Consider the following 26,585-nt stretch of genomic DNA (forward strand, 5'->3'; position numbering starts at 1 on the left):
ACAATAAAAGGCCACTAAAATGTGCAGTTTTGTCACACAACATCACAGATGTCTCAAGTCGAGGGAGTGTGCAATTGGCATGCTGACTGCAGGAATGTCCACCAGAATGTTCAATTCTCTACCATAAGCCGCCTCCAACGTCATTTCAGAGAATTTGGTAGTATGTCCAACTGGCCTCACAACCGCAGACCACGTGTATCCACGCCAGCCCAGGACCTCCACATCTGGCTTCTTCACCTGCGGGATAGTCTGAGATCATCCACCCGGACAGCTGATGAAACTGAGGAGTATTTCTGTCTGTAATAAAGGCCTTTTGTGGGGAAAAACTAATTCTGATTGGCTGGATCTGGCTCCTGAGTGGGTCGCTGCGTACCCGCCCAGTCATGTGAAATCCATAGATTAGGGCCTTAATACATTTATTTCAATTGACTGATTTCCTTATATGAACTGTAACTCAGTAGAACCATTGAAATTGTTGCATGTTGCATTTATATGTTTGTTCAGTATAAATTAACACAATCATCCAATTGCATGTGAGAGAAATTCATTGGCAAATGGAACGCCTGCAAATTGGTCCTTCGACTGTTGAATGCCAGACAGAACGCCAAAGACACAGCTTAACAGTGTCCCAAATACCCCCGTCTGTGAATCTTGCCCCCACGCACAAAGACCTCCATACAGGCAATATCAGCAGACAGCTAACTGAAGACTAAGTGGTCTTTTTCCATAGCCAGCTGTAGCTATGGACACGAAACACTACTCCAAAAAAGCATAATCGGAACTGGACGGCCTATACACAACAAGTGACAATTTATCTATCGGTTGTCCTTATTTATCAAAGAAACTAGACAGTTGTGGCCAAAAGTTGAGAATGACACAAATATAAATTTTCACAAAATCTGCTGCCTCAGTTTGTATGATGGCAATTTACATATACTCCAGAATGTTATGAAGAGTGATCAGACGAATTGCAATTAATTGCAAAGTCCCTCTTTGCCATGCAAATTAACTAAATCCCCAAAAACATTTCCACTGCATTTCAGCCCTGCCACAAAAGGACCAGCTGACGTCATGTCAGTGATTCTCTCATTAACACAATTTGAGTGTTGACGAGGACAAGGCTGGAGATCACTCTGTCATGCTGATTGAGTTTGAATAACAGACTGGAAGCTTCAAAAGCAGGGTGGTGCTTGGAATCATTGTTCTTCCTCTGTCAACCATGGTTACCTGCAAGGAAACACGTGCTATCATCATTGCTTTGCACAAAAAGGGCTTCACAGGCAAGGATTTTTCTGGCAGTAAGATTGCACCTAAATCAACCATTTATCGGATCATCGAGAACTTCAAGGAGAGCGGTCCAATTGTTTCGAAGGCTTCTGGGCGCCCAAGAAAGTCCAGCAAGCGCCAGGACCATTTTCTACAGTTGATTCAGCTGCAGGATTGGGGAACCACCAGACAGAGCTTGCTCAGGAATGGCAGCAGGCAGGTGTGAGTGCATCTACACGCACAGTGAGGGAAAGACTTTTGGAGGATGGCCTGGTGTCAAGAAGGGCAGCAAAGAAGCCACTTCTCTCCAGGAAAAACATCAGTGACAGACTGATATTCTGCAAAAGGTACAGGGATTGGACTGCTGAAGACTGGGATAAAGTCATTTTCTCTGATGAATCCCCTTTCCGATTGTTTGGGGCATCTGGAAAAAAGCTTGTCCGGAGAAGACAAGGTGAGCGCTACCATCAGTCCTGTGTCATGCCAACAGTAAAGCATCTTGAGACCATTCATGTGTGGGGTTGCTTCTCAGCCAAGGGAGTGGGCTCACTCACAATTTTGCCTAAGAACACAGCCATGAATAAAGAATGGTACCAACACATCCTCCGAGAGAAACTTCTCCCAACCATCCAGGAACAGTTTGGTGACGAACAATGCCTTTTCCAGCATGATGGAGCACCTTGCCATAAGGTAAAAGTGATAACTAAGTGGTTCGGGGAACAAAACATCGATAATTTGGATCCATGGCCAGGAAACTCCCCAGACCTTAATCCAATGGGATTAAGCATTGAGAATTTGTGGTCAATCCTCAAGAAGCGGGTGGACAAACAAAAACACACAAATTCTGACAAACTCCAAGCATTGATTATGCAAGAATGGGCTGCCATCAGTCAGGATGTGGCCCAGAAGTTAATTGACAGCATGCCAGGGCGGATTGAAAAAGAAGGGTCAACTTCATGTAATTGTCAATAAAAGCCTTTGCCACTTATGTACTGCTTGTAATTACACTTCAGTATTCCATAGTAACATCTGACAAAAATATCTAAAGACACTGAAGCAGCAAACTTTGTGGAAATTAATATTTGTATCATTCTCAAAACTTTTGGCCACGACTGTAGAGCTTTCATCAGTGGAAACAGTCTCTGTGTCTACCTCCCCAATGCTGCGAGCCCAGCCCAGTTCGCTCATCTGTGATTTGCGAAAGCTGGCGCGACTTCATTGACCTTGCAAAATGCTCATTGCACATGTCCCCCAGGTGCTTTGGCTGACGCGTCGAGCTTTGGCAAACTGTCAGCTGTTGACGCTGCTCTGCACAGCCCTGCCTCTCTTCACTATCCTTAGATCACACAAGGGTCCTATTCATTAAGGCATGCAACGGAAACCATTTAAAAACATTTTGCAACAGATCATGAAAATTCACATTTCTCATTGGACAAGACCAGGTTGTCCCTCACTCTTTCAGTCTGTTTTCCTCTGTTTGTCACATAATGAATACAACCCAGTACTACTTAGCTTCCTATTACTTGTATTTGATTACGTTTCCTTTGCATGTGTGTATGTACTTGTTCCTGTGTGTTTGATGTGTGTGTGCATGAGTGTTTATGCCTCTTCATGTGCATGTGTACGGCGGAGTGGCTTGTACCAAAAACTTGGAGGTGTGTGCTGGCAGTGATACTCGTGGCAACGTTGGTGGCGACACACTCCCACTCCCCGTGGTCTTCCTTGCCCAGGGACTTGAACTGTAAGCTGCCGGTGGGAAGGACGTTGTGCTTGCTTTTACTGGGCTTCCCTACCTTAAAAAGAGAGAGGGGAAGAGAGAGGAGTCACATCTCACAGAACAGCACATACTGTATTGGTTCTGGCAAGGAAGGTAATTATCACCCACCCACATAGCCTCCAGACAGACAAAAGATTAGTACATAGACAGAGACAGACAGAGACCGAGAACAGGACAGATAGACAAACTGGTAGATAAAAAGAAGGCAGACAGACAGAGACAGGTAGACAACAAGGAAGATAGACAAAAAGGAAGGCAGACAGACAGAGACACACACAGACAGGTAGACTAGTAGACGGACAGACAGGAAAAACAGAAAGACTAACACTAAAGACTAAAACGTGTGCTTCCTCAGTCACTGTGGCTGTTGAAAGACTGTCCTCAGCTACTCATATAACAAAACATTTCGGCATCGGCATCACGGCGACGGTAAAGGGAGACAAACAACTGCAAATCACATTGTTTTCATTGGGAGAGATTAAGAAGCTCCATAATCAAGAGACAATTGAAGGCTAACGCTAATGTGTTTGCCTTGATTGTTTCAACTGATAACGCCACCATTAAAATGCAATTAAAACATTGTGATTTCTAGGAGCCAGTTTGATTGCAACCTCATCTCATTCCTTGTGGCAAAGATGGAAAAGATGACTCCAATATCAACAATCACCATCGAACCACATTTGGCGGTGTCTGGTTTAGAAATGACATGGTAGTAATAACCACCCGTTATCACTTAACATTACATAATTTGGGGATTTACTAGCAGCGAGTAGCTTTGTCAAATAGACTGTGTGAGTGTACAGCAACGTTCTACCTGATACCCATAACTTTAGAGTGAAAGGATGGAGAAGAGCTGTAGCGCTGTCCTATTATAAAGTAAAGACTGTCAGACCAGGCCACAGCATGAGTCCTTTGGATGGTGGGAGGGTCGCTTCACTTACCTTCCGCCATGTGATATTGGGATAGGGAAATTCTCTCTCAGCCGCACAGGGGATGACCAGCTCTCTCCCAGCCTCCTGCCTGTATTCCCCTCCGGGAACAATCGAGAACTTAGGGGGATCCTGCCCAGAGAGAGTGTTCCCCAATGGGGGTGAGATTAGAGTAACAGACCCGAGATGGGTGTAGCCGTTAGGCTAACTCGAAGCATGATAGTCTTTCCATAGAAAATGATTGATATATTAACTAGCACGTTACGCTAATTACTGTTAGTATCAGCCTGCGTACCTTTAGCACCAGAGGAGTGGGAGCGGACCATCCCTCGGAGCCCAGGGCATTGTAAGGCATGCAGGTGTAGGTGCCCAGAGAGTCCTCCGTCACCTCGGCCACGCGGATGCTCCCGTCCTCCATTTGGCTCCAACCAGGGTACTGTGGGAACAAAGAGGGGCTAACGCTATGACATCGCAATGTTTATATGGTTGGGCTCACCAGTGACACAGCACTATACCGTCATCCTGCATAGAGCTGAGGAGACTGTGGCTTCAAGGAAGTGAGAGGTGCGATCAGTCCCCAATTGTTCTCAGTAGTTAAAAGTTCTGAATCAAAAGGGACTGAATGCAAGGGCAAAAAGTAGGGGAAGGAAACAGAAAGAACAGCTAGATTTTGTCTGGGATATACACAACACTTGATCCACCCCTAAAAGCCTTAAAACTAGGAAACTTAGGCACTAGGACGTCCTCTTTAATGCACATGTGAAGAGCTTAGTTCATCACCTTTGTCGCAGTTCCAAGCCTGAGGAGATTTCACAGTCTGTCATCCAAACTCAGGTAGAAATTGCCCTTCTAGGCACAGATCTACGATCAGCCTACCCCTTAGCCCTAAACTTAACCATTAGGGGGGAAAAACACAAAACTGACTTTAGATCAATGTCTAGGCGGGGCAACTTCACTCTACTCCACTAAGAATACAGTTCTGGGGGAAGATGTATACGAAAATATACGAAGACTAGTAAAGTCTCCACCCCCCTAAATGGAAGTTTCGGGCAAGTCTATGGGCTAAATGTCCCCTCCTCTTCCGAAATTCAAAAGATGCGAAATCGTGATTTGTCCAAATGATCATTGACGAAAAATCTGAACGCAGAACAAAGTTCCTCGTTACACGTCGCATTCCACAATCTGTTGACAAACTCTACGATACCATCTTATGTTACGTGCATCTATCCATGAGAGATTTTGGTTTCAGTGATGTCAAACATTCTGAACATTGCGATAGAAATAGAACAAATAGAGCTGATACCATCCCTATTCCTATCTAACAGACAATCATATCGGTTTTACACAATACATTTATCTCTGAACGTTATGGGTCATATTCATTAGGCATAAGAAAATGGACTTAAACCGGGAGGGGCTTCCTGAGCGTGTCCAATAACAAAATGCACATTTTAATTTTCCATTGCAAAACCTTTTGCTACAGTGTGTTCTAATGAATATGACCCTTGATTCACCTTCTCTATCCGGAGGGGGTTGCCATCTTTTGTCCACTTGACCAGCGTGACAGGCGGGTTGGCATCTACAGGGCAACGGATGAAGCCTGGCAGGCCAATGGCCACGTAGATGGCAGGTGGCATATCTTTGACACGGGCAGGGTCTGGGGCGAGAGAGAGAAATACAGTTAATTTGTATTGTATTTATTTCTGTATTTATTGGACAAAGGAGAGATGGTGGGAAAGGTAGAGAGTTCGTCACAAAGGCAGTGGGCTGGATTCGAAACCAAACCAACATGGGCAAATATACACTGACTGTACAACACATTAGGAAAACCTTCCTAATATTGAGCTGCACCCGCTTTTGCCCTCAGAACAGCCTCAATTTGTCAGGGCATGGACTCTACAAGGTGTCCAAAGCGTTCCACAGGGTTGTTGGCCCATGTTAACTCCAATGCTTCCCACAGTTGTGTCAAGTTGGCTGGATGTCCTTTGGGTGGTGGACCATTCTTGTTACACACAGGAAACTGTTGAGTGTGGAAAACCCAGCAGCATTGCAGTTCTTGTCACAAACCGGTACACCTGGCACCTACTGCCAAAACCTGTTCAAAGACACTTAAATATTTTGTCTTGCCCATTCACCCTCTGTATGCCAAACACACAATCCATGTCTCAATTGTCTCTAGGCTTAAAAATCCTTCTTTAACCTGTCTCCTCCCCTTCATCTACACTGATTGAAGTGGATTTAACAGGTGACATCAATTAGGGATCATAGCTTTCACCTGGATTAATCTGGTCTATTATGGAAAAAGTTTTGTACAAGGTGTATACAGCGGCACTAACCGCTAGCTAGATCGCCCAGGCCACAAGATAAATATCATAGTAAAACATTATCTTTATGGTGGAGTAACATTGGTAGTGATTATGGGACCAGTACTGCAGCAGGAGACAGGGGAAATAACAGGTTTTATGAGCACGGGATGTCGTTACATGATAAACTGTGCTTCGGTAGCAGCTGGTCTGAGAGCAGTAGCTGTGGAGGTTGTGTGTGTGTTTGGAGTGGATGGGTAAACACTGACTAGTAAACGGAGAAATACGTTTTGAGTATGTCAATTAATTTTCCAAGGAAGGAGAATCCTAGCCAAATATATAGAATGGTATTGTGTGGATTAAAATTAGTATAGAGCAGGATGACCTCTTCAGTATTCAGACAGAGGCTTCGATGGCTGAGTGGAGTCACGGCTGATATAACTTTATCTGGCAGCACGGATAGACGAGAGGAAAGAGGTGTTGGCACTAAAGTCAATGCCCTAGCCTATAACTTTGAACAAGCTCGGAAGCAGGAGAATAGTAGTGCTGCTTAGCGAAGTAAGGTCAAAGTAGGTTGTTTCAAAGAGGTGTTTGGGCGATGTCTTGCCAACCCGAAGAAAACTGTGCTGGCTTGCATATTTTTTGCCACATATTTTCACAAATTGGTGGATGTGTAAGCAGGTCAGCTCAGTCCAACTTCATTTGGCTCAGTAGTGTATTATGTGAGAGTGTCCATGGTATCTTGTTTAGTGTCACTATGTGGTAGAGATGACAGATTTGCCACTAGACCTTACATTACACCACAATGGCACAAACCAACAAACTTGTCTGCACTCCCCATTAATTTCCTCTGTGTTGTCTAACTTTTAACCAGACAGGTCTCAGTGTGTCATGTCTGATGTGAATAATAAAGGACAGATTCAGACTTTGTTATCTAGTCAGAGCCAGGTGAAAATGGCTGCAAGAGACCGGCCGGTGCTGCTTGGAAAGGAGCGGTTTGGGAAAAAATCCCTCTCAACATCTTAATCTTTGGCGAAGTGCCACAGTCTATTTATAGAAGGGGAGAGAGGAGGTGGGGTAGTGCCAGTCTCGCTATAGCTCGCATACACACTTTCTCTAACATGTACATATCCACACGTCTTTATTTTCATGTCTGGTCTTGCTTTACCACATGTACCAAAGCTGATTATTATGCGTAATTCACCAGTGAAAGGGAAGAAGAAAAGGGGACTGAAATTGAAATAGGAACAGTTGTACTGGCTTGGGCAGAGGTGTTTGCTTTTTCTCGCTCTCTCTCACACACACACTGCCTGAAATCTTGGCGTAGTGCTGCACTGCAATCAGTGGACTAGTGGGGCCGCTATCGCCCACGCTGCCTAGCCCATCGACCGTCTGTAGCTGACGTCACTGCAGAGGAAAGGGTTTCCACAGACAATGATGTCACCTCTCCCCCTCCTCTCTCTTTTGCGCTCCCTTCCCCTCACTTTTGCAGCGCCTGTCACACATGCACACAGTACCGAAACAACCGGTCACGGTCTTGCCGATCTAATTTTGTGTGTGTTTGAGTGTGAGTGCGTGTGCGTGTGGTAGCATATAAGGGTTTGAGTGTGTGTGTGACTGCTCTCCTGGGGCAGGGATGGAAGCATGGTAGCCTGCAGCCCAACAAACCCAGTCCAACCCAGAGAGGGCACAGAGATGGGGGGACACACCTGAGAGAGGCGGAAGAACAGAAAGGAAGAGGGAGGGGGAAGAGTGAGAACAGGAGCAATGGAAGGAGAGAGAGAGAAAGAGATGGAGTTGACAATTTGGCTTCAGAAAGGCATAAGATGATGAGATGATAGGAATAGACAGAAATAAATACAGAGAGAGAGGAGGAAGAGACAGAGAGTGAAAGAGTGTCCAGGTATCTCAGACAATGCAGTGCCTATGCAGTATACAGTGCATTCGGAAAGTATTCACATATTTTGTTAGGTTACAGCCTTATTCTAAAATTGATTAAATCGTTTTCCCCCCCTCATCAATCTACACACAACACCCCATATTGACAAAGCAAAAACAGGTTTTAGAAATTGTATATATATATTTTTGAAATATCACATTTACATATGTATTCAGACCCTTTACTCAGTGCTTTGCTGAAGCAACTTTGGCATTGACTACAACCTCGAGTCTTCATGGGTATGACGTTACAAGCTTGGCACACCTGTATTTGGGGAGTTTTTCCCATTCGTCTCTGCAGATCCTCTCAAGCTCTCTCAGGTTGGATAGGGAGCATCGCTGCACAGCTATTTGCAGGTCTCTTCAGAGATGTTCGATCGGGTTCAAGTCCGGGCTCTGGCTGGGCCACCCAAGGACATTCAGAGACTTGTCCCGAAGCCACTCCTGTGTTGTCTTGGCTTTGTGCTTAGGGTCGTTGTCCTGTTGGAAGATGAACCTTCACCCCAGTCTGAGATCCTGAGCCCTCTGGAACAGGTTTTCATAGAGGATCTCTGTGCACGTTGCTCCGTTCATCTTTCCCTCGATCCTGACTAGTCTCCCTGCTGCGGAAAAACATCCCACAGCATGCAAGGCCAGTAATGTGAAGTGCATGCAATGTTGTTGATCCCTTTGCAATTTCAAGTATTGTGGTGGCAGCATTATGTTATGGGTATGCTTGTCATCGGCAGGGAGTGGGGAGTTTGTTAGGATAAAAATGATATGAAAGTCTTCTGAAAACCTAAGCCTGGGATAGAGTTTTTTTTCTGCAGGACAATAACATACATTTCAATGCCAAAGACACACCAGAATGGCTTTCCAAGAGGTGTTAAGTGTTCCTGAATGGTCCAGTCTCAGCCCGGAATTAAATATGCTTGAAAATCCAAAACAAGGTATGAATATTACTGTCTATCAATGATTCCCAACCAAGTTTATTGAGCTTGAGGAATTTTGACAAAAACAATGGATATTTGTAGTCCTAAGAGTTGTGCAAAGTTGGTAGAATCTTGTTAAAAATTATTCACAGCGCAGTGCTAGCTGCGCCACCAGAGTCTCTGGGTTCGCGCCCAGGCTCTGTCGCAGCCGGCCGCGACCGGGGGGTCCGTGGGGCAACGCACAATTGGCCTAGCGTCGTCCGGGTTAGGGAGGGTTTGGCCGGTAGGGATATCCTTGTCTCATCGCTCTCCAGCGACTCCTGTGGCGGGCCGGGTGCAGTGCACGCTAACCAAGGGGGCTAGGTGCACGGTGTTCCCTCCGACACATTGGTGCGGCTGGCTTCCGGGTTGGAGGCGCGCTGTGTTAAGAAGCAGTGCAGCTTGGTTGGGTTGTGCTTCGGAGGACGCATGGCTTTCGACCTTCGTCTCTCCCGAGCCCGTACGGGAGTTGTAGCGATGAGACAAGATAGTAATTACTAGCGATTGGATACCACGAAAATTGGGGAGAAAAGGAGTTAAAATTAAAAAAAAAAAATAATTATATATATATATATATATATATATATATATATATATATATATATATATATATATATTATTCACAGCTGTAATGGCTGTCAAAGGTACTTCCACCAAAAATGTTCTCTGGGGTGTGAAGACATATGAAATCTAGACATCGATGTTTTTTCAAATTGTTTAATCCCTTTTTAGAATTTAAAGGCAGCCAAACGAGAAACCTGTGAAAGGGGTGTGTAGACTTTCACTAGCGGCTGTACATCACCACGCCCCCAGAAACCAGAGAGCCACACTATACACCTACTATAATCACACTATACACCTACTATAATCACACTATATACCTACTACGCACCCCTAATTGTCAACAATCGCTCAGCAGTCCGTTAGCTGTCAAAGACCTCAGTGGCAGGCAGAAGACAAGAATATCATTCAAATTCTAAAAATAGAACAGCATTGGCTAGCTAGAAATGTCTCTGCCTCTCTGCATTCTGGCTCAGGCAGTGACTTGCTTTGGGAAATTGGTCGCTACTTGAGAGAAAAAAGCTCCCTCTCTCTCTGCAGCCTGTGTCAAAAAAGTGTCTGGTCTCTGAAAGCGATGATGTAATGCTCGCTACCCTCCCTCCTGACTGGTGCTGCCTGCCCCTCCTGCCCTTCCTCAGGCGCATGAGAAAATAAATATCCAATTTGGAGCCGTAGAGGAGGAGAGAGTGGGGGAATGCAAAATGTCTGTTGCCTTGGCTACCCAAACGAGTCATCACTACCCGCAGACGCGGGGCCACATTTCTCGCCGATGGATGGATATTACTGGTGCTCAACGCTCATCCCTGCCTCCATTAATTTGGAATACAATATAGCTGATTTACCTCAGGGGAATGACTAGGCTTGGCGTACTTGAAAGTCACGACTCATAAATGAAAGGCGGGCTGCGAATAATATCGATTAATCAATGCCAGTGTGACCGAAAACTAAATAGAGCGTATCATGCTAGGAGAATATTGCTGAATGTGAAAGTGACTCGAGTGACCTGGAAGAAGAGTGACTTCAAGGTCACAGTTTCAATTCTAACCCGCACGGCTCCCGGCATTGGTGTGCGTGTGTTGGGGTTAAGAGACACAGAGTGTGTGTAGTGGTTGGATGGGATCAGGGTTGGGGCTAATATGCCCGCTTGCCCGAGCTTGGGTGGTCTGGAATTGGCTTGGAGTCCAATGTAACCTCCAATCAATTACACAGTGCAGTGGATAGAGAGAGAGGGTTTCTATCTAACTTATTCTATACCACGGCCAGATATAGTGCCATATTTACTGTATTCAGATTCAAAAGGCTTTAGCTTACATCAAATGTACATACAGTAAGATGGAAAATTGTCTTTGGCTTGTTGAGAGCTTGGGACTGACTATAAGGTTCTATCTGCAAAAAGATGATTCTGAGATAATTGGACTTAAAGTTCCAAACCCTTATTGGTTTGAATGGTGTCAGCCAGCGGCATAACTTAAACTGGGGATAGTGGGGGAGCTGAGCATTAGGTCAGTGTGTATGAGTTGCACTCTTTGTAAAAGCAAGCAGAGCAGAAAATGGCAGATGTACAGTTGCAGTCGGAAGTTTACATACACTTAGGTTGGAGTCATTAAAACTCGTTCTTCAACCACTCCACAAATTTCTTGTTTGCAAACTACAGTTTTGGCAAGTCGGTAAGGACATCTACTTTGTGCATGACACAAGTAATATTTCCAACAGATTATTTCACTCATAATTCATTGTATCACAATTCCAGTGGGTCAGAAGTTTACATACACTAAGCTGACTGTGCCTTTCAACAGCTTGGAAAATTCCAGAAAATTATGTAATGGCTTTAGAAGCCTCTGATAGGCTAATTTACATCATTTGCGTCAATTGGAGATGTACCTGTGGATGTATTTCAAGGCCTACCTTTAAACTCAGTGCTCTTTGCTTGACATCATGGGGAAATCAAAAGAAATTGTATTCCTCTACAAGTCTGGTTCATCCTTGGGAGCAATTTCCAAACGCCTGACGGTACCACGGTCATCTGTACAAACAATAGTACGCAAGTATAAACACCATGGGACCACACAGCCGTCATACCTCTCAGGAAGGAGACGCGCTCTCTCTGCTAGAGATTAACGTAATTTGGTGTGAAAAGTGCAAATCAATCCGAGAACAACAGCAAAGGACCTTGTGAAGATGCTGGAGGAAACAGGTACAAAAGTATCTATTTCCACAGTAAAACGAGTCCTACATGGACATCACCTGAAAGGCCGCTCAGCAAGGAAGAAGCCACTGCTCCAAAACAACCATAAAAAAAGCCAGACTATGGTTTGCAACTGCACATGGGGACAAAGATCATACTTTTTGGAGAAATGTCCTCTGGTCTGATGAAACAAAAATAGAAGGTATAGCTTAGGGACAACAAAGTCAAGGAATTGGAGTGGCCCTCACAAAGCCCTGACCTCAATCGCATAGAACATTTGTGGGCAGAACTGAAAAAGTGTGTGCGAGCAAGGAGGCCTACAAACCTGACTCAGTTACACCAGCTCTGTCAGGAGGAATGGGCCAAAATTCACCCAACTTATTGTGGGAAGCTTGTGGAAGGCTACCTGAAACGTTTCACCCAAGTTAACAATTTAAAGGCAACGCTACCAAATACTAATTGAGTGTATGTAAACTTCTGACCCACTGGGAATGTGATGAAAGAAATAAAAGCTGAAATAAATCAATAATTCTCTCTACTATTACTATGACATTTCACATTCTTAAAATAAAGTGGTGATCCTAACTGACCTAAGACAGGAAATTTTTACTTGGATTAAATGTCAGGAATTGTGAAAACTGAGTTTAAATGTATTTGGCTAAAGTGTATGTAAACTTCTGACTTCAACTGTATATCGGGTGGCTATGGAGAAAGATGATGGGGAGTAAAGTGAGAATGACATGGCTTAGGAACACCTCTTGGATCCTGTAGTCTGACGGGGAAGACTGGGTGAAAGCATGAGGAAGCTTTTTTAGAGCATTCATTTTGCCAACCTCAGCAGAAAAGTATCCTGAAGACATAGTCAGGCTAAGACAGAGTGGGACTTGTCATGTTTTCAAACTTTGGGTTGTCATGCATATATAATTATGCATAGCTTATCACATTGTTAATACTGTTATGTTTTGTGTGTCTTTTTGTTGCTTTCCAAGTCTTATGCTATCACTCTTTTAGGAACCAGAAGGAGAAAGTGGAGAAACAAAAAGTGTTCCATCTGACATGGAACAAGACAGCAGATTCAGCTGGAATGGCATTTTGTTGTGTGATGAGAGATCGAAATAAAAGTGTGTATGATGTGATCATAGTACAGAGGCCATAAGTCTCTGAGTTTGTAAACCTCACGTTGAATGTTTGTGATCATTGTTTGTTCATTTATAAGCATTTGTTAGTTTTTTGAATTCATGTTTTATTATCATCGTTTGTCCATTTAGAAGTAATTTCCAAGTTCATATAAATTGAACATTAGGACGCTATTGTTCAAGAGGATGAACTGTTGGATTCAGGCTAAACTTCGAACATTGAGATATTAAATACATGATTGGTCAGAAGCATAGAATATAAGGAGTGAAAAAGACTGGGTTTTAATGTCAGAAGTTAATGGTTTTCTGTGGAAAGCCAGATGGCTTAGGAATGTGTTGGGTGGAGATCTTGGAAACTAACAATGCCACTGAGGGAGACTGGGTAATGTATAACGTTTACATTGTCAGCATATGTTATTGTTAGGCATCAGGGATCATCTGGGAGGAGAAGAGAGACAGTCTTGTATCAATAACCATGACAGCCTTGAGTTGGGGAGGAGTGAGCACTTTGGGGTACAGGTCAGGTTAGATGAAGTGAGGAAGAACAGATATCACTTAGGTTCTGTCTAGCAACAGAGATGCATTGGATGTTCAGTTCTGGAGGAGACTCAACCTACGAGAAAGGGTTAAATATCAGTGCACATGTGAATACATGTTTTTGTCTGAATTACAGCTGTAACGACCCTTTGGGAAGAATTAAACTTGGTTAAGCTTCTCTAGTGTTGGTGAGTTATTTACTCTGAAAAATTAGAACCTAACAGGGCAACCCAGCTTTATTGTGTGCAAGTAAAAAGTGCTCCACAGTACCATTAGTCCTATGATATGAATTATAAGGAGGATTTGCTGTTTCTGTTTGTTAATGTATATTTGAGGTGTATGTGTTTTTTCTTTTGTTTTGTGTTTTCAAACCTTTCCCTTGTGAATGAAAATAAATAAATATGTGAACTGGGAAGGAAATTGTGTTAGGAGAGAGTTTAGTTATTGACTAGACTGCTGGGGGTCGGATATGCAGGCGGCTCGAGCTGGCTGCTCGGTCTGGCTGAAATTTGATATAGAGGATGTCTTAATAAACAATCAAAAGTCTTTGTATTTTTTCAAGAGTTCTTATTTTGTTAGGGTATTGGTTAGGTGCAACAATATTTATTATTGAATTACCGTTGATCTAGTTCAATCTTAATAATCACTTAAACATATTTAATAATGATCTCTTACCTAGCTTGTTGACTTTGGGCATTTTGTTCTAAATTCGAGACGGCATATTAAATTGTGTAAAAATGCAGGAAATTAGCTTTAGATGCCCAACCAGACCCCCGGCAGGTTATGCCCCCCCCACATCTAAACCCAAAATGTCAGCAATTTTTTTCTTGTATTATTTTGCACAGAACATGATTTGGGGTATTTAGACTACTATATAGGTAGAGAACATTGAACAAAACAAGGCTATGTCAATAACAACATTTGGACAAAAATGCAGATAGAATTGTATAGTCCCAAGCTCTCGTTGCGGCTCATTAGGGTGGTTAGGTAAAGTATAACACTCATTAAGTAGAGAACAGCATCAGCAGGACTGAGTGTACTCAGTTGCAGTGGGACCGCTCTACAGCACAGCTGCAGGTTCAAGTTGCTCTTATAGGTACAGATCTAGGATCAGTCAATGTCCTTTGTATGGCTGATGAGCAGAATTAGGTATGTTCGTTAGGATGGATCTTGCTGTAGTGTACACCCAGTAGCTCTGTGCATTCTAATGAACACAAGTACATAAGGGGTAGGGGTTGACTGTAGAGGATATGGCCAGGCACTCACATTGCACTGTGAGCTGGGCCCAGGCGGACGGGGGCTGGCCCAGGCTGTTGCTGGGGCTGCAGGTGAATCTCCCAGCATCTTCAGGCTTCACGCCGCCGATGATGAGCGAGCCATCCACCAGAATACTGACTCTGTCCCTCAGGCCACTGCAGAGGAGGGAGGGAAGAGCGTCAATATAGAGCCTATAACCACTTCCACAAGTACAATTTTCACTTTATCATGCATTCACGGCAATGGGAGATTAGGTGAAAATTCCATTTAAGTGGAAGTTAAGATATACCCAAATAGCTAGGTTTCCATCCAATTGGCGACAGATTTAACCTGACTATTCTAAAATATGCATAAAAACAATATGCACATTTTCCTACCAGAGATGTGTTTCCATCAAACTGACTTGTTAGTGATAAAAATGTGATGACTGGTGCACATAAAAAACACTTTTGCGCTTAACTCCCATGTACTGAATACAAAAACCAGAAGTTCAATGTGTTTGTGTTGCATTTTCATCTCTACCGATGGTTTTGTCATAAAAACGTTTTCTCTCTAGACAAGTGTTTGCTGATAAAGTGGACAGGGTAGGTTATACGATGAGATATGAATAAGAGCAAGATCATTTTACCTGATAATTGGCAGCCAAGCACCAATCATCATGTCACCAGCATTCAGGAAATTTGAATGATCATCGTGCACTTAACCACCATTTGAAGTTCATCATAACTTATTTCATCTACCCATAAACTCAATGCTTTTCCAAGTCATGATGGTAGTCCTTCAACGTAACATCGCGCTACTCCACGTTTACTTCGATATGATGGTAATTATATCAATATTTGCACATAAAGGCGTTTCCACCAAAATTGTCGCATAATCAATTTCAAAGACAAAATAATTATCCACCCTTGTGTATTTTGTTTTGTCGAAATAAGGACATTTTACCAATAATTCCTGGTTTCCATCAGGACTGTCATGAATCTTTTCATGCGGCAGCCATCTGGTAAATTCATTAGCATGAAATGGTTGGATGGAAACCTGGCTAATGACTAAGACAGATGTGTGAAAAAGAATAAAAAAATAACACCGAATAGTGAGGCTGAAATTATGTGGCTTTACTCACAATGCTTCATCAGTACAGTGCCCAGGTGGCATAGCTTGTTGAATAATTTTCGAATGTCATTGCGCATTAATACTATTTTCTCAACTTCCCCGTGCTACAATAACAGAGAAACCGTCTCCTTATAGCCAACTGAGGGTTCTTCCATTGTCTCTCCTCATCTCCCTTCCACTTAGGAAGTTCCTTCTCTGGGAGTGTGAGGGTTGAAAAAGCCCATAAGATCCTATTTTGTTCTATAGAGTGTACAGGCCATGCATGAGTGGATGTGGGATGGCTGGGGGCTCAGTAGGTGGCCCATAATCACAGCTAGTGGAGCGTGGAATGACACAAGCACTGTGTCACTAGATATTCCTGTCTCTCGGGACAAGAGGTGGTGGTGGTGAGGGGGGGTCTTCTATCAAGTTGCAAGTTTTATTAGCCGTATCATATGTACAGGATACACATGGTATAAATTGTCCAACTAAATGCTTACTTGCAGGTTCCTTCTCGACAATGCAACAACATTAAGAAATAATAAAAGATAATACGAAAACATAGAGTAAATAGCTGAGTAGAATTGAATAAACATTTTAGCATCAGTGGAATACAGGAAGGCACAATATATATTCCAATATTTACACATGTATCAGGGAAGGTGGGATTGGGAGGGGAAGCATTTAAATTGTGCCGTATTAGCAATAGCAAATAAGAGTCTGGTAGCAGCAGTTGTGATGCGTGTGGCATAAATGTTCAGTTCCTTCAGAAAGTATTCATAACCATTGACTTATTCCACATTTTGTTGTGTTACAGCCTGAACTCAAAATGGATTAAAAAGAAATCTCACTTATCTACACACAATATCCCATAATGAAAGTGAAAACATGTTTTTAGACACTTGCAAATCACACCCGATTCAATACATGTTATAATCATTGTTGGCAGCGATTACAGCTGTGAGATTTTCTGGGTAAGTCTCAAAGAGCTTTGCACACCTGGATTTTGAAAAAAATGTCAAGATGGTTGTTAATCATTGCTAGACAGCCATTTTCAAGTCTTGCCATAGATTTTCAAGACGATTTTATTTCAAAACTGGAACTAGGCCACTCAGGAACATTCAATATCGTATTGGTAAGCAACTCCAGTGTATATTTGTGTTTTAGGTTATTGTCCTGCTGAAAGGTGAATTCATCATTCCCAGTCTCTGATGGAAAGCAGACAACCAGGTTTTTCTCTAGGACTTTGCCTGTGCTTAGCTCCATTACGTTTAAAAAACAAAATCCTTGACAACTACAAGCATACCAATAACATGATGCAGCCACCACTATGCTTCAAAATATGGATAGTGGCACTCAGTAATGTGTATTGAATTTGCCACAAACATAACACTTACAGACATAAAGTTAATTGATTTGCCACAATGTTTGCAGTATTTCTTTAGTGCCTTGTTGCAAACAGGATTCATGTTTTGGAATATTTGTTATTCTGTACAGGCTTCCTTCTTTTCATTCTGTCATTTAGGTTAGTATTGCGGAGTACCTACAATGTTGTTGATCCATCCTCCGTTTTCTCCTATCACAGGCATTAAACTCTGTAACTTTTTAAAATTCACTATTGGCCTCATGGTGAAATCGCTGAGCGGTTTCCTTCCTTTCCGGCAACTGAGTTAGGAAGGGTGCCTGTATCTTTGTAGTGACTGGGTGTATTGATACACCATCCAAAGTGTAATTAATGGTCAAAGGGATATTCAATGTCTGCTTCTTTTTTTACCCATCTACCAATAGGTGCTCTTCTTTGCGAGGCATTGGAAAACCTCCCGGGACTTTGTGGTTGAATCTGTGTTTGAAATTCACTGCTCGACAGAGGGACCTTACAGATAATTATATTTGTGGGGTCCAGAGATGAGGTAGTCATTCAAAAATTGTGTTAAACACTATTATTGCATGCTAGTTATTATGGGACATGTTAAGCAAATGTTTATTCCTGAACTTATTTAGGCTTGCAAGAACAAAGGGTTTGAATTCTTATTGAGTCAAGACAATTCAGCTTTTCATTAATTTGTAAAAATGTCTAAAAACAATATTATGGGGTATTGTGTGTAAGCCAGTGACAAACTCTAAAATGTCGAAAAAGTCAAGGGGTGTGAATACTTTCTGAAGGCACTATGTATGTATGTATGTATGTATGTATGTATGTATGTATGTATGTATGTATGTATGTATGTATGTGTGTGTGTACGTAGAGCCAGTATGTTGTTCTACTTTTTTCTATCTATCTATCTATCTATCTATCTATCTATCTATCTATCTATCTATCTATCTATCTATCTATCTATCTATCTATCTATCTATCTCTATCTTTATCTCTATCTTTATCTGCTCATTATTTCTGTCTACATTATGGTGACATTATGGTGACGCCGTCTTCCACCTTCCCTGACAGAGAAAATAAGAGAGTCAATCTTCCTTCTCTCGTGTCGCTCTACCTCCTTCCTAGAGCTGGGCGATATAGACAGAAACAATTTAGCGATAAATTGACCCATTCTTCTGCGATAACGATAAATCAGCGCTAAATGACATGAAATACTTTTTTTTCGCGAGGTGCTAGAGCTGAAAGTTACTTTACATTTTTCAGCAGGGCTCTAGACAATCTTTTTCCAGTGCCAAGTAAAACAACTGAGATGGTTCAAAAAGTAAGCTATTTCATCAAACATATCCAGCAAATGCTTGATTGATATTTTGGTAGGCAACCTGTCAAAATAGGATGCAGAATGATCCGATTTCTTTTTGGCTCTTCAGAGAATTTGCACACATCTTTGGGGATAATGGCCTTCAGGTTATATTATTCACCAGCTGAGGAAGTGAGAACTCAAAACACTAAGCTATGTTGCTAACTCTAAATATGATAGTGTTGTTAGATAGCCATGTAGGCAAATTGATTAATCTATCAGTAAATGTAGGCTAATGTTCTACAAAAACTTTCCAACACTAGGCCTAGGCTACTTGATATACTGTAGGCCTATTCATTACAAATGGCGCGCTCCGCTCGGCTCAAAACCATACTAACCACAGCCTACTCCGGTTGTAATGTGGTGCATTGAACATGAGAAATACATGACATACTCACAGAAAGCTTTGACTCTCCTCTCTGTAACTAAAACAACAGTAGTTGCTTTAAAAAAAAAAATGTTTTTCCCACAATAGCATTTTGAGCAACGGTCATATGCTTGTGCTTCTCAGAATGCAGCTCTCCCTCCTCCACGTGCACATTTGGAAGAGAGAGTGAGAGTCAGCAGCCCACAGCGAAACAGGGACAGGCAGATACTTTCGTAGCAGGAATCAACATAATGCATAGGCTATTACTATTGACCAAATAATTAGAACAATCTACAGGAACGTTGTATAGCAAAATCACCGAAAATGAGAGAAGTAAGCTAAATGCTTTGGTAAGAGGAAGGGAATGCTAGTGTCAGTACTTTTCGGTTTATCGTCCCATCTCTACTCCTTCCCGACCTCCCTCCACTTCAGTCTAACTAGTTTCCCTCTGACATTCTCCCCCCACTCCCTACTTTGCTTACATAAGCTACACTGGGCATGTCCCTCTTTACTTTTCTCTCTTTCAATATTTTTCAATACCTCTCTTCTCCCTAACACCCCCCCCCCCCCATCCTTATTCCCTACCTACTAGATCAGGGGGTACCAGAGCTTAGGCTGTAAGGGGACACCCCACCCAGGAATTGATCTCTGATGTGGAGGAAAACAAATAACCTAGTCGAAACATTGGGTGTTTATGTGCTGGCTCTAAATAAATGAAAATTCGAAGCATATACCTTTTATATTCTGTGTGCGCTTTTCCCTGTGGATATATTTTTGCTAAGCGTCTGGGCCCATCCCCTAAGCATGGTGGATCTGAAGAAACTGAATGAAAGTGTTCCAGTGTATGTGCTATTGAAGACTACTACTTCTAGCCTTCTGTCCTAGCGAGAAGACACATTGAGCGAGGTGCATGTAGGGGAAACGGCATTATCAAGTATTGATGGCTAGCTTCCCTTGCATTTAAGCTTTTCTGTTCGACACGATTTCAGGCACTGCTGGTGTTATGCCACTGCATCATCATGTGAAGAGGAAGAAAAGCACAATAACGCGGGTAACCCAAGAACTCATAACACTTTCTCTGTGTAACGGTCTCAAACCAGAGAACTTGAATGCGTTGCGCATTCCATATTTATTGTGTATGTGAGTTAGGACAGGATTTTATTTCAGAGTACTTCAATGTCTCTCAATTGTTACTGCGTGCCTGCACAAGTAGGACAATGATGACCAGGCACACTAATGTATACATGGACCCATAAATGTAAGCTACTGTATTGGAGGATGTCCACATTGACATGACAACAACACATTTTGACATATCCTTATAGAGTTTTGAACGCAGTCCATGAATGGTTGCTGCTGTTCCTTGTTGTGCTAGCTATGGAACATGTTTAAAATAAACTGTCGACTACATTTTCTTTGTCTGAAGCACTTTGTGATAGACAATGAAGATGTCATGGCCTGTAGCAGGAGATCCTGGAAGATCTTTTAGTGGAACACACACAAACACTGGAAGAACTTGTCCCGATTAATGTTTTTAAATCATTGATGAAGGATTTTGAGGCTGATTCCCTGACCTGTGAATGTTTTCAATTTGCTGTTTTATGATTTTGTTATACTCTTGTGAATTCTGTGTTTTTTTACTAGATTACCTGTAGTTTTTCATGTTGTCTGTTTGTAATTGTGTAATGACTAGGTACTGTCTATCTTGGCCAGGACGCTCTTGTAAAAGAGATTTCAAATATCAATGAGCCCTTCCTGGTTAAATAAAGGTAAAACATGTAAAACACACACATCACTTGAATATGGTCAGACAGTGATGGGCCCAATCAGATTACAGGCTCTTGTTCAAGACCCTGTGCCCTGAGGTTCACGCACGCACGCTAAACGCATGCATGGATGCGCGCATAAACACACGCACACACACACATTATATCCCTGAAATAATCTCCTCAATATATTCTACATTAGACAAAATTCCCCAAAATAGTCCACATTACAAACAATTATGAAAGTGGTGGGATGGTACAGAATATATTATGATAACACATTTCATAGCAACAATGCATCATAAAACTCAGACCATGTATAGCAGGGGTCTCAAACTACAGGCACGCGAGCCAAATGCTGCCCGGGAGCCTATTCAATGTGGCCAGCGGTTGTACAGTGTGTGGGGTGGTGGGGTATGAGGGATGGAACCGTAATGAACCCAATCATAACTTTACTTCTTGAAGAAGACGTTGTCATCCTCCCAGAACCAGGTGTATGTGAGGTTGCCGGGGTAGGCCTCAGCTAGGCAGTCCAGCTTGGCGTCTTGGGATATGTTCACTGTCAGGTTCTGGGGAGGGGACACAATGAACGGTGGCCCTGGGAGAACAGAAAGCAACAAAAAAAAAGGCAATTATTTACATTCACTTTATTTGCATGTACTCAAACACATTGACTTGATTTGATTTAAATACGAGAAGATATGAGAAAAGAATTGACATAATATAAGTAGACTACATCGGAAGTACATGCAAAAGTGTGAGGTGGAAAACCCAAAGCAGGCTTGTATGAAAGCCTCACCTGATTGCTAGGTAAATTCACTTTCAAATTTAAATTTTAAACAAATTTTAAAAGTTTTCCAATTAACATAATGGCCAATTTCTTATTCAGCAGAAATAAGGTGACATGCTAGCTAGTGTTGTCAAGATAGCAGCATTTCGACTTCAATACCGTTACTAGGTTTAGTATCATGATACCATCACGATACTCGATACCAAAGCAAGACCATGGCAAAAAAAAAAAACAACGTATTAGCTAAAGTCACAGAATAGCACTTGATTCAGACAGATAAACTAAGCTACTGCTCTGTTCAATCGTTGGGCATCTTTTGAGTGCAATATCATCCATTTTTCAGAGACAGCCATGTATGAATTAATAAATCAATTATACAATCATACAATCAGTAAGACTTTGTTTTACGAATATAACTACGTAACAACATAATGGTAATTTTTTTGAATGGTAAATCTCTATTGATAAACTGGGTTAATCAATATGTAGCCTTGGCCTATTCACAATACAGGTGAATACATATTCAATAGGAGTGTGTGCATCCATTGAGTTGAGGTTGTTTAGGTTGATTTCATGGGGCTACAGATTACAAAAAATCTCTTTCCCTTCCATTTTGAACTTATTTTATTGTACTAATCAACAACATTTGCATAGAAGTAGCAATCTTTTACTTAATAGAAGTGTGCGCTGTCTCTTTAAGACCCAGTAATGATGTAATTAATGAGGCACATGCATACACCGTCAGTTCGTCAGTTCGAGGGGGAGAATTAAGTGGTGACAATTTTGTGTATTGACGTTCAGCTGTTAGCTAGCAAGGAAAGTTATCTTACAAAGCTGGAAGCTATCGGTATCATCTTACATTGTAAAGTGTTCTAGCCTGTATGGACATTGTTTTGTGAACAGTAATTAACAGTTTGAACCGTTCTACATGCCGTGTTGCATTATTCAAGTGTGTTAACTTCTGTGCAGCATGAGTGGGGAGCAAGCTCTAGCAATGAGTAAGTGAAGCAGGCACGAAGTATGCACGTTGCGCTCAGCGAATAAAGGGGCCATCAGTTGAGTAGATAGACAGACTTGATCCTCAATCAGTATAAAACGTGAGACATATCGGACAGAAGTTCAGAGAGTAACAAAAATCTTAGAAACGAACAGTTTTTCATGTACTATTATCGAAAAAGTACAGAAGCTTTGGTATACCGTGCAACACTAGCTAATGCTAGCGCAATCTCTGTGTTAAGCGTTAAGCTGGGGCACGTTATGACATAAGATGACAACAGGGGGAGTGTGTGTGTGTGTGTGTGTGTGTGTGTGTGTGTGTGTGTGTGTGTGTGTGTGTGAGACAGAAAGAGGAGGCTTCCCACAGATATCACAACTTCCGACCTGACCACATCACATCATAATGGCACACAGGCTGTAGATGAGGAAGGATTACCCTGCCCATGGGGCCATGAGGAAAGTATACACATCGTGAACACACACACAGTGGACGCGCACGCACACCTGCGCGCACACACAGTGAAGATAGACACAGTGGACACACACAGTGGTGATACACACAGATACAGTCTCACACACCACCACCACCACGCAAGGAGTTCATTAAGGCAGGTGGAGCAGAGATCATGTTGACACACATGATTCAGCTAATTAAGGTCCCGAGGAGCAGCTGACCAACAGAATTAGAGGTCTTAGAGCAGTGCTGGAGCAAAAGCCTGCACACACAGTAGCGCTAAAGCAGTGTACGCACATCAAGACGTACAGTATCAAAACTAAACTAATGAAGAATACCTGCACACTGATGAATGCTCTCGCAGTTTTATGAAACCACAATATCTATTATTTACCCACAGTAGCTCTCCCGGTAGGGTTGACTGACCACCTGTCTTTATTTTCCCGTGAGGGAATTTGTCTGGTGTGGTTCAACAATAAAAAAAACACATAAAAACATTGTCCGAGAGGCTTCTAAACAGCTTCTACCCCCAAGCCTTAAGACTCCTGAACAGCGAATCAAATGGCTACCCAGACTACTTGCATTTCCCCCCCCTTCTATGCTGCTGCTACTCTGTTATTATCTATGCATAGTCACTTTAATAACTCTACCTACATGTACATATTACCTCAATTACCTCGACACCGGTGCCCCTGCACATTGAATCTGTACCGGTACCCCTTGTATATAGCCCTGCTATTGTTATTTACTGCTGCTTTTAATTATTTGTTATTCTTCTCTCTTACTTTTTTGTTGGTATTTTCTTAAAACGGCATTGTTGGTTAAGGGCTTGTAAGTAAGCATTTCACTGTAAGATCTACATCTGTTGTATTCGGTGCATGTGACAAATACATTCTTGCTTCCTACCCCGCCAAATATGGACATTTTGTTGATATGCCCGCTTGGCAGCTGGTAGTTGTTGTCATTGCCCGTCTGCCCTCTTGATAGAAGTAGCTAACTAGCTACTAGGCTCTCCATTCGGCTGGCTGGCAGTTGCAACCTAGGTCTCCATGGATACCAGCATAGTAGGGGTGTTGAGGGTTCTGCAGTACCTCCTGAAAATCGTAATTAAAAAAATATATATATAATAAAAATATATATTTTTGGAAATAATTTGTTTTTCCTAAAAGTAGTGCACTGGGCCTTTACTAGTCCTGTATTAGGGGACAGATATAGCCGTCTGTAGAGCGGGTGCGGCCCCTCCAATTAGCCACATCATCCATTCGGATAGTCTCCATGCATTTCATCCATGAAATATGAAAAAAACATTACAAAAACATGTAAATAGACAAAACAGATGAGACGGAAGCGACACCACCCATCACGATTACAGTGCCAGTCCAGAAGAAAAAAATAAATAAAATGCACAACGACGCAAAGTAAAAAAGTACAAGTCTGGGTCTGTGTGGATTACATAAGTGCAGATAATTGTATGCCTCAGTCTTCATTTCCTATTCTTTTCATGTCCCTCCAGTTCTTCTCCACAGCCTAATGTGCTTAACTGTTGCCTGCCATCCCCTGCAATGAGAGGAGGAGACTGCCGCTCCACTGTTAGCCCAACAGGAACATTCTGGGAACGCGTTTGTCTGTGAATCAGGCATGATAATGTGTCATAGAAACGTTCCGGGAACTTTGATGTCTGGGATTATAATAGGATAATGTTTCATGGACATGCCTAAGTATAGGGAGAGAGATGTGCTCTATGTCATTATGAGGAATACATGGGGTATGTACCTACAGGTAAGGACGCATGTATGTTAACATGTGTAAGCGGTTGGGAAGTGCTTTAAGTGAGCTTTGGTGCAATAGTGGCGAGAAGGAAAGATGGGCCATCTTTCCCTTTTTCAGTCTATGACATTTTATCAGTCATAGCAGCTCATTTAATCTGTCTGCACCAATGGTGGGAAATCCTCGTAAACACGTCATAACGTGCGCACACAAACACACTCACACATGTTAATCATTTAGCAGATGTGCACACACAATTTTGAGCTGATCGCATAACAGAAGCCACACAAACACACCCACCCACAGAGTCCATCCCCCTCCTTTAGCCAGCTTGGTGATATTGACTGGCAGTATGGTAGTTCTGATCCAGAGCCCAGGTCCTGAGCCTCTAACAGTCGGAGAGTTCTTATCTGGAAACCCAGTGTGTGTGTGGTGTGTGTGTGTGTCCGTGTGTCCGTGTGAGCGCGTGTGTAGAATTGGCACAGCTGGAAACATTGCCCGCTGCAGATTTACTTAGTTGATCTAGTGACGATCGGATTCAGTGGCTTACCAACAGGGACACTGAATTACCATAATCCTTACCCCCAGCGTCATCTGCCAATCAAAAGCCACCACTTTTTAAACACGCACCAACAGAGAAACCGACAAAGGTCCAAATGGAAACAATGGTTGTCAAAGCTAAGAACATGAACAACTTCATAGTTAAGAACACTATAACAATATGGAACAAAATGAAACGTATTCTACAAGAACCAATATCACTCCCTCAAAACCATAGGGAACAATCTTTGGATAGATTTTCAGAATTCACCGATAAATTGATCACATGGAAAACTAAAGGCATGGAAACCGTAAATGACGTGGTAACAGGAAATACATGTATTTCCATGACCAGTGGGATAAGTATCCAATTGTCATACTTGAGTAAAAGTAAAGATAACTTAATAGAAAATGACTCAAGTGAAAGTCACCCAGTAAAATACTACTTGAGTAAAAGTCTAAAAGTAGTTGGTTTTAAATATACTTAAGTATCAAAAGTAAATGTAATTGCAAGTCAAAGTATAAGTATTTTTTAATTTACAGATAGCCAGGGACACACTCCAACACTCAGACATCCTTCACAAATGAAGCATTTGTGTTTACTGAGTCCGCCAGATCAGAGGCAGTAGGTTTGACCAGGGATGTTCTCCTGATAAGTGCATGATTTTCCATTCTCCTGTCATGCTAAGCATTCAAAATGTAACAAGTACTTTTGGGTGTTGTGGAAAAAGTTGTCAAAAATATGAATAGTACCGTAAAGTACGGATACCCCCAAAAATGACTTAAGTAGTACTTTAAAGTATTTTTACTTAAGTACTTCACACCACTGTCCATTACATAATTAAAAAGCAATTTTAGACTGACCAATGTAGATATTTTAAAATACATGCAACTTAATTAAAAGAAACATATCACTAAATTTAGATTTGAAATCTTTTGGACATCAGAACAACCTTGAGGGAATCTTATGTGAGTCAGAAAAGGATGTTCATATGATAGGGAAGATATACAATACCTGCAAGAAAGCCTATCCAACTGACAATCTCTTTGAAAAAGATATCAACTACTGGAACCAAGACTAAAAATAACTCATGTTGGCACAAGATGGAGGGAATGTTGGAACATCACTAACAAAATGACAGTTAATGAAAATGTACACTTAATCCAGCATAAACTAATGTATAGAATTTATTACACAACAGACAAAATTCACAAATTCTACAGCACAACGGCAAGTCATGT

The 26,585-nt window shown here is 42.1% G+C and overlaps 1 protein-coding gene across 5 annotated transcripts in view; it reads right to left on the reverse strand.

The window, feature by feature from the left end:
- Positions 1-26,585, reverse strand: part of igsf9bb (immunoglobulin superfamily, member 9Bb) — a 177,752-nt gene that overhangs the window by 46,974 nt on the left and 104,193 nt on the right. For all 5 annotated transcript variants that reach the window (XM_055875750.1, XM_055875748.1, XM_055875749.1 and 2 more), the window contains exons 6-11: positions 21,253-21,394; positions 14,849-14,994; positions 5,487-5,629; positions 4,268-4,408; positions 3,985-4,104; positions 2,909-3,059 (exon numbers count right to left, since the gene is read on the reverse strand). In XM_055875750.1, the coding sequence (XP_055731725.1) occupies positions 2,909-3,059; positions 3,985-4,104; positions 4,268-4,408; positions 5,487-5,629; positions 14,849-14,994; positions 21,253-21,394 (843 nt within the window). The remainder of the gene's footprint in view (positions 1-2,908; positions 3,060-3,984; positions 4,105-4,267; positions 4,409-5,486; positions 5,630-14,848; positions 14,995-21,252; positions 21,395-26,585) is intronic.

The sequence above is a fragment of the Salvelinus fontinalis genome, chromosome 2, assembly GCF_029448725.1.
Source record: "Salvelinus fontinalis isolate EN_2023a chromosome 2, ASM2944872v1, whole genome shotgun sequence".
Lineage (NCBI taxonomy): Eukaryota > Metazoa > Chordata > Actinopteri > Salmoniformes > Salmonidae > Salvelinus > Salvelinus fontinalis.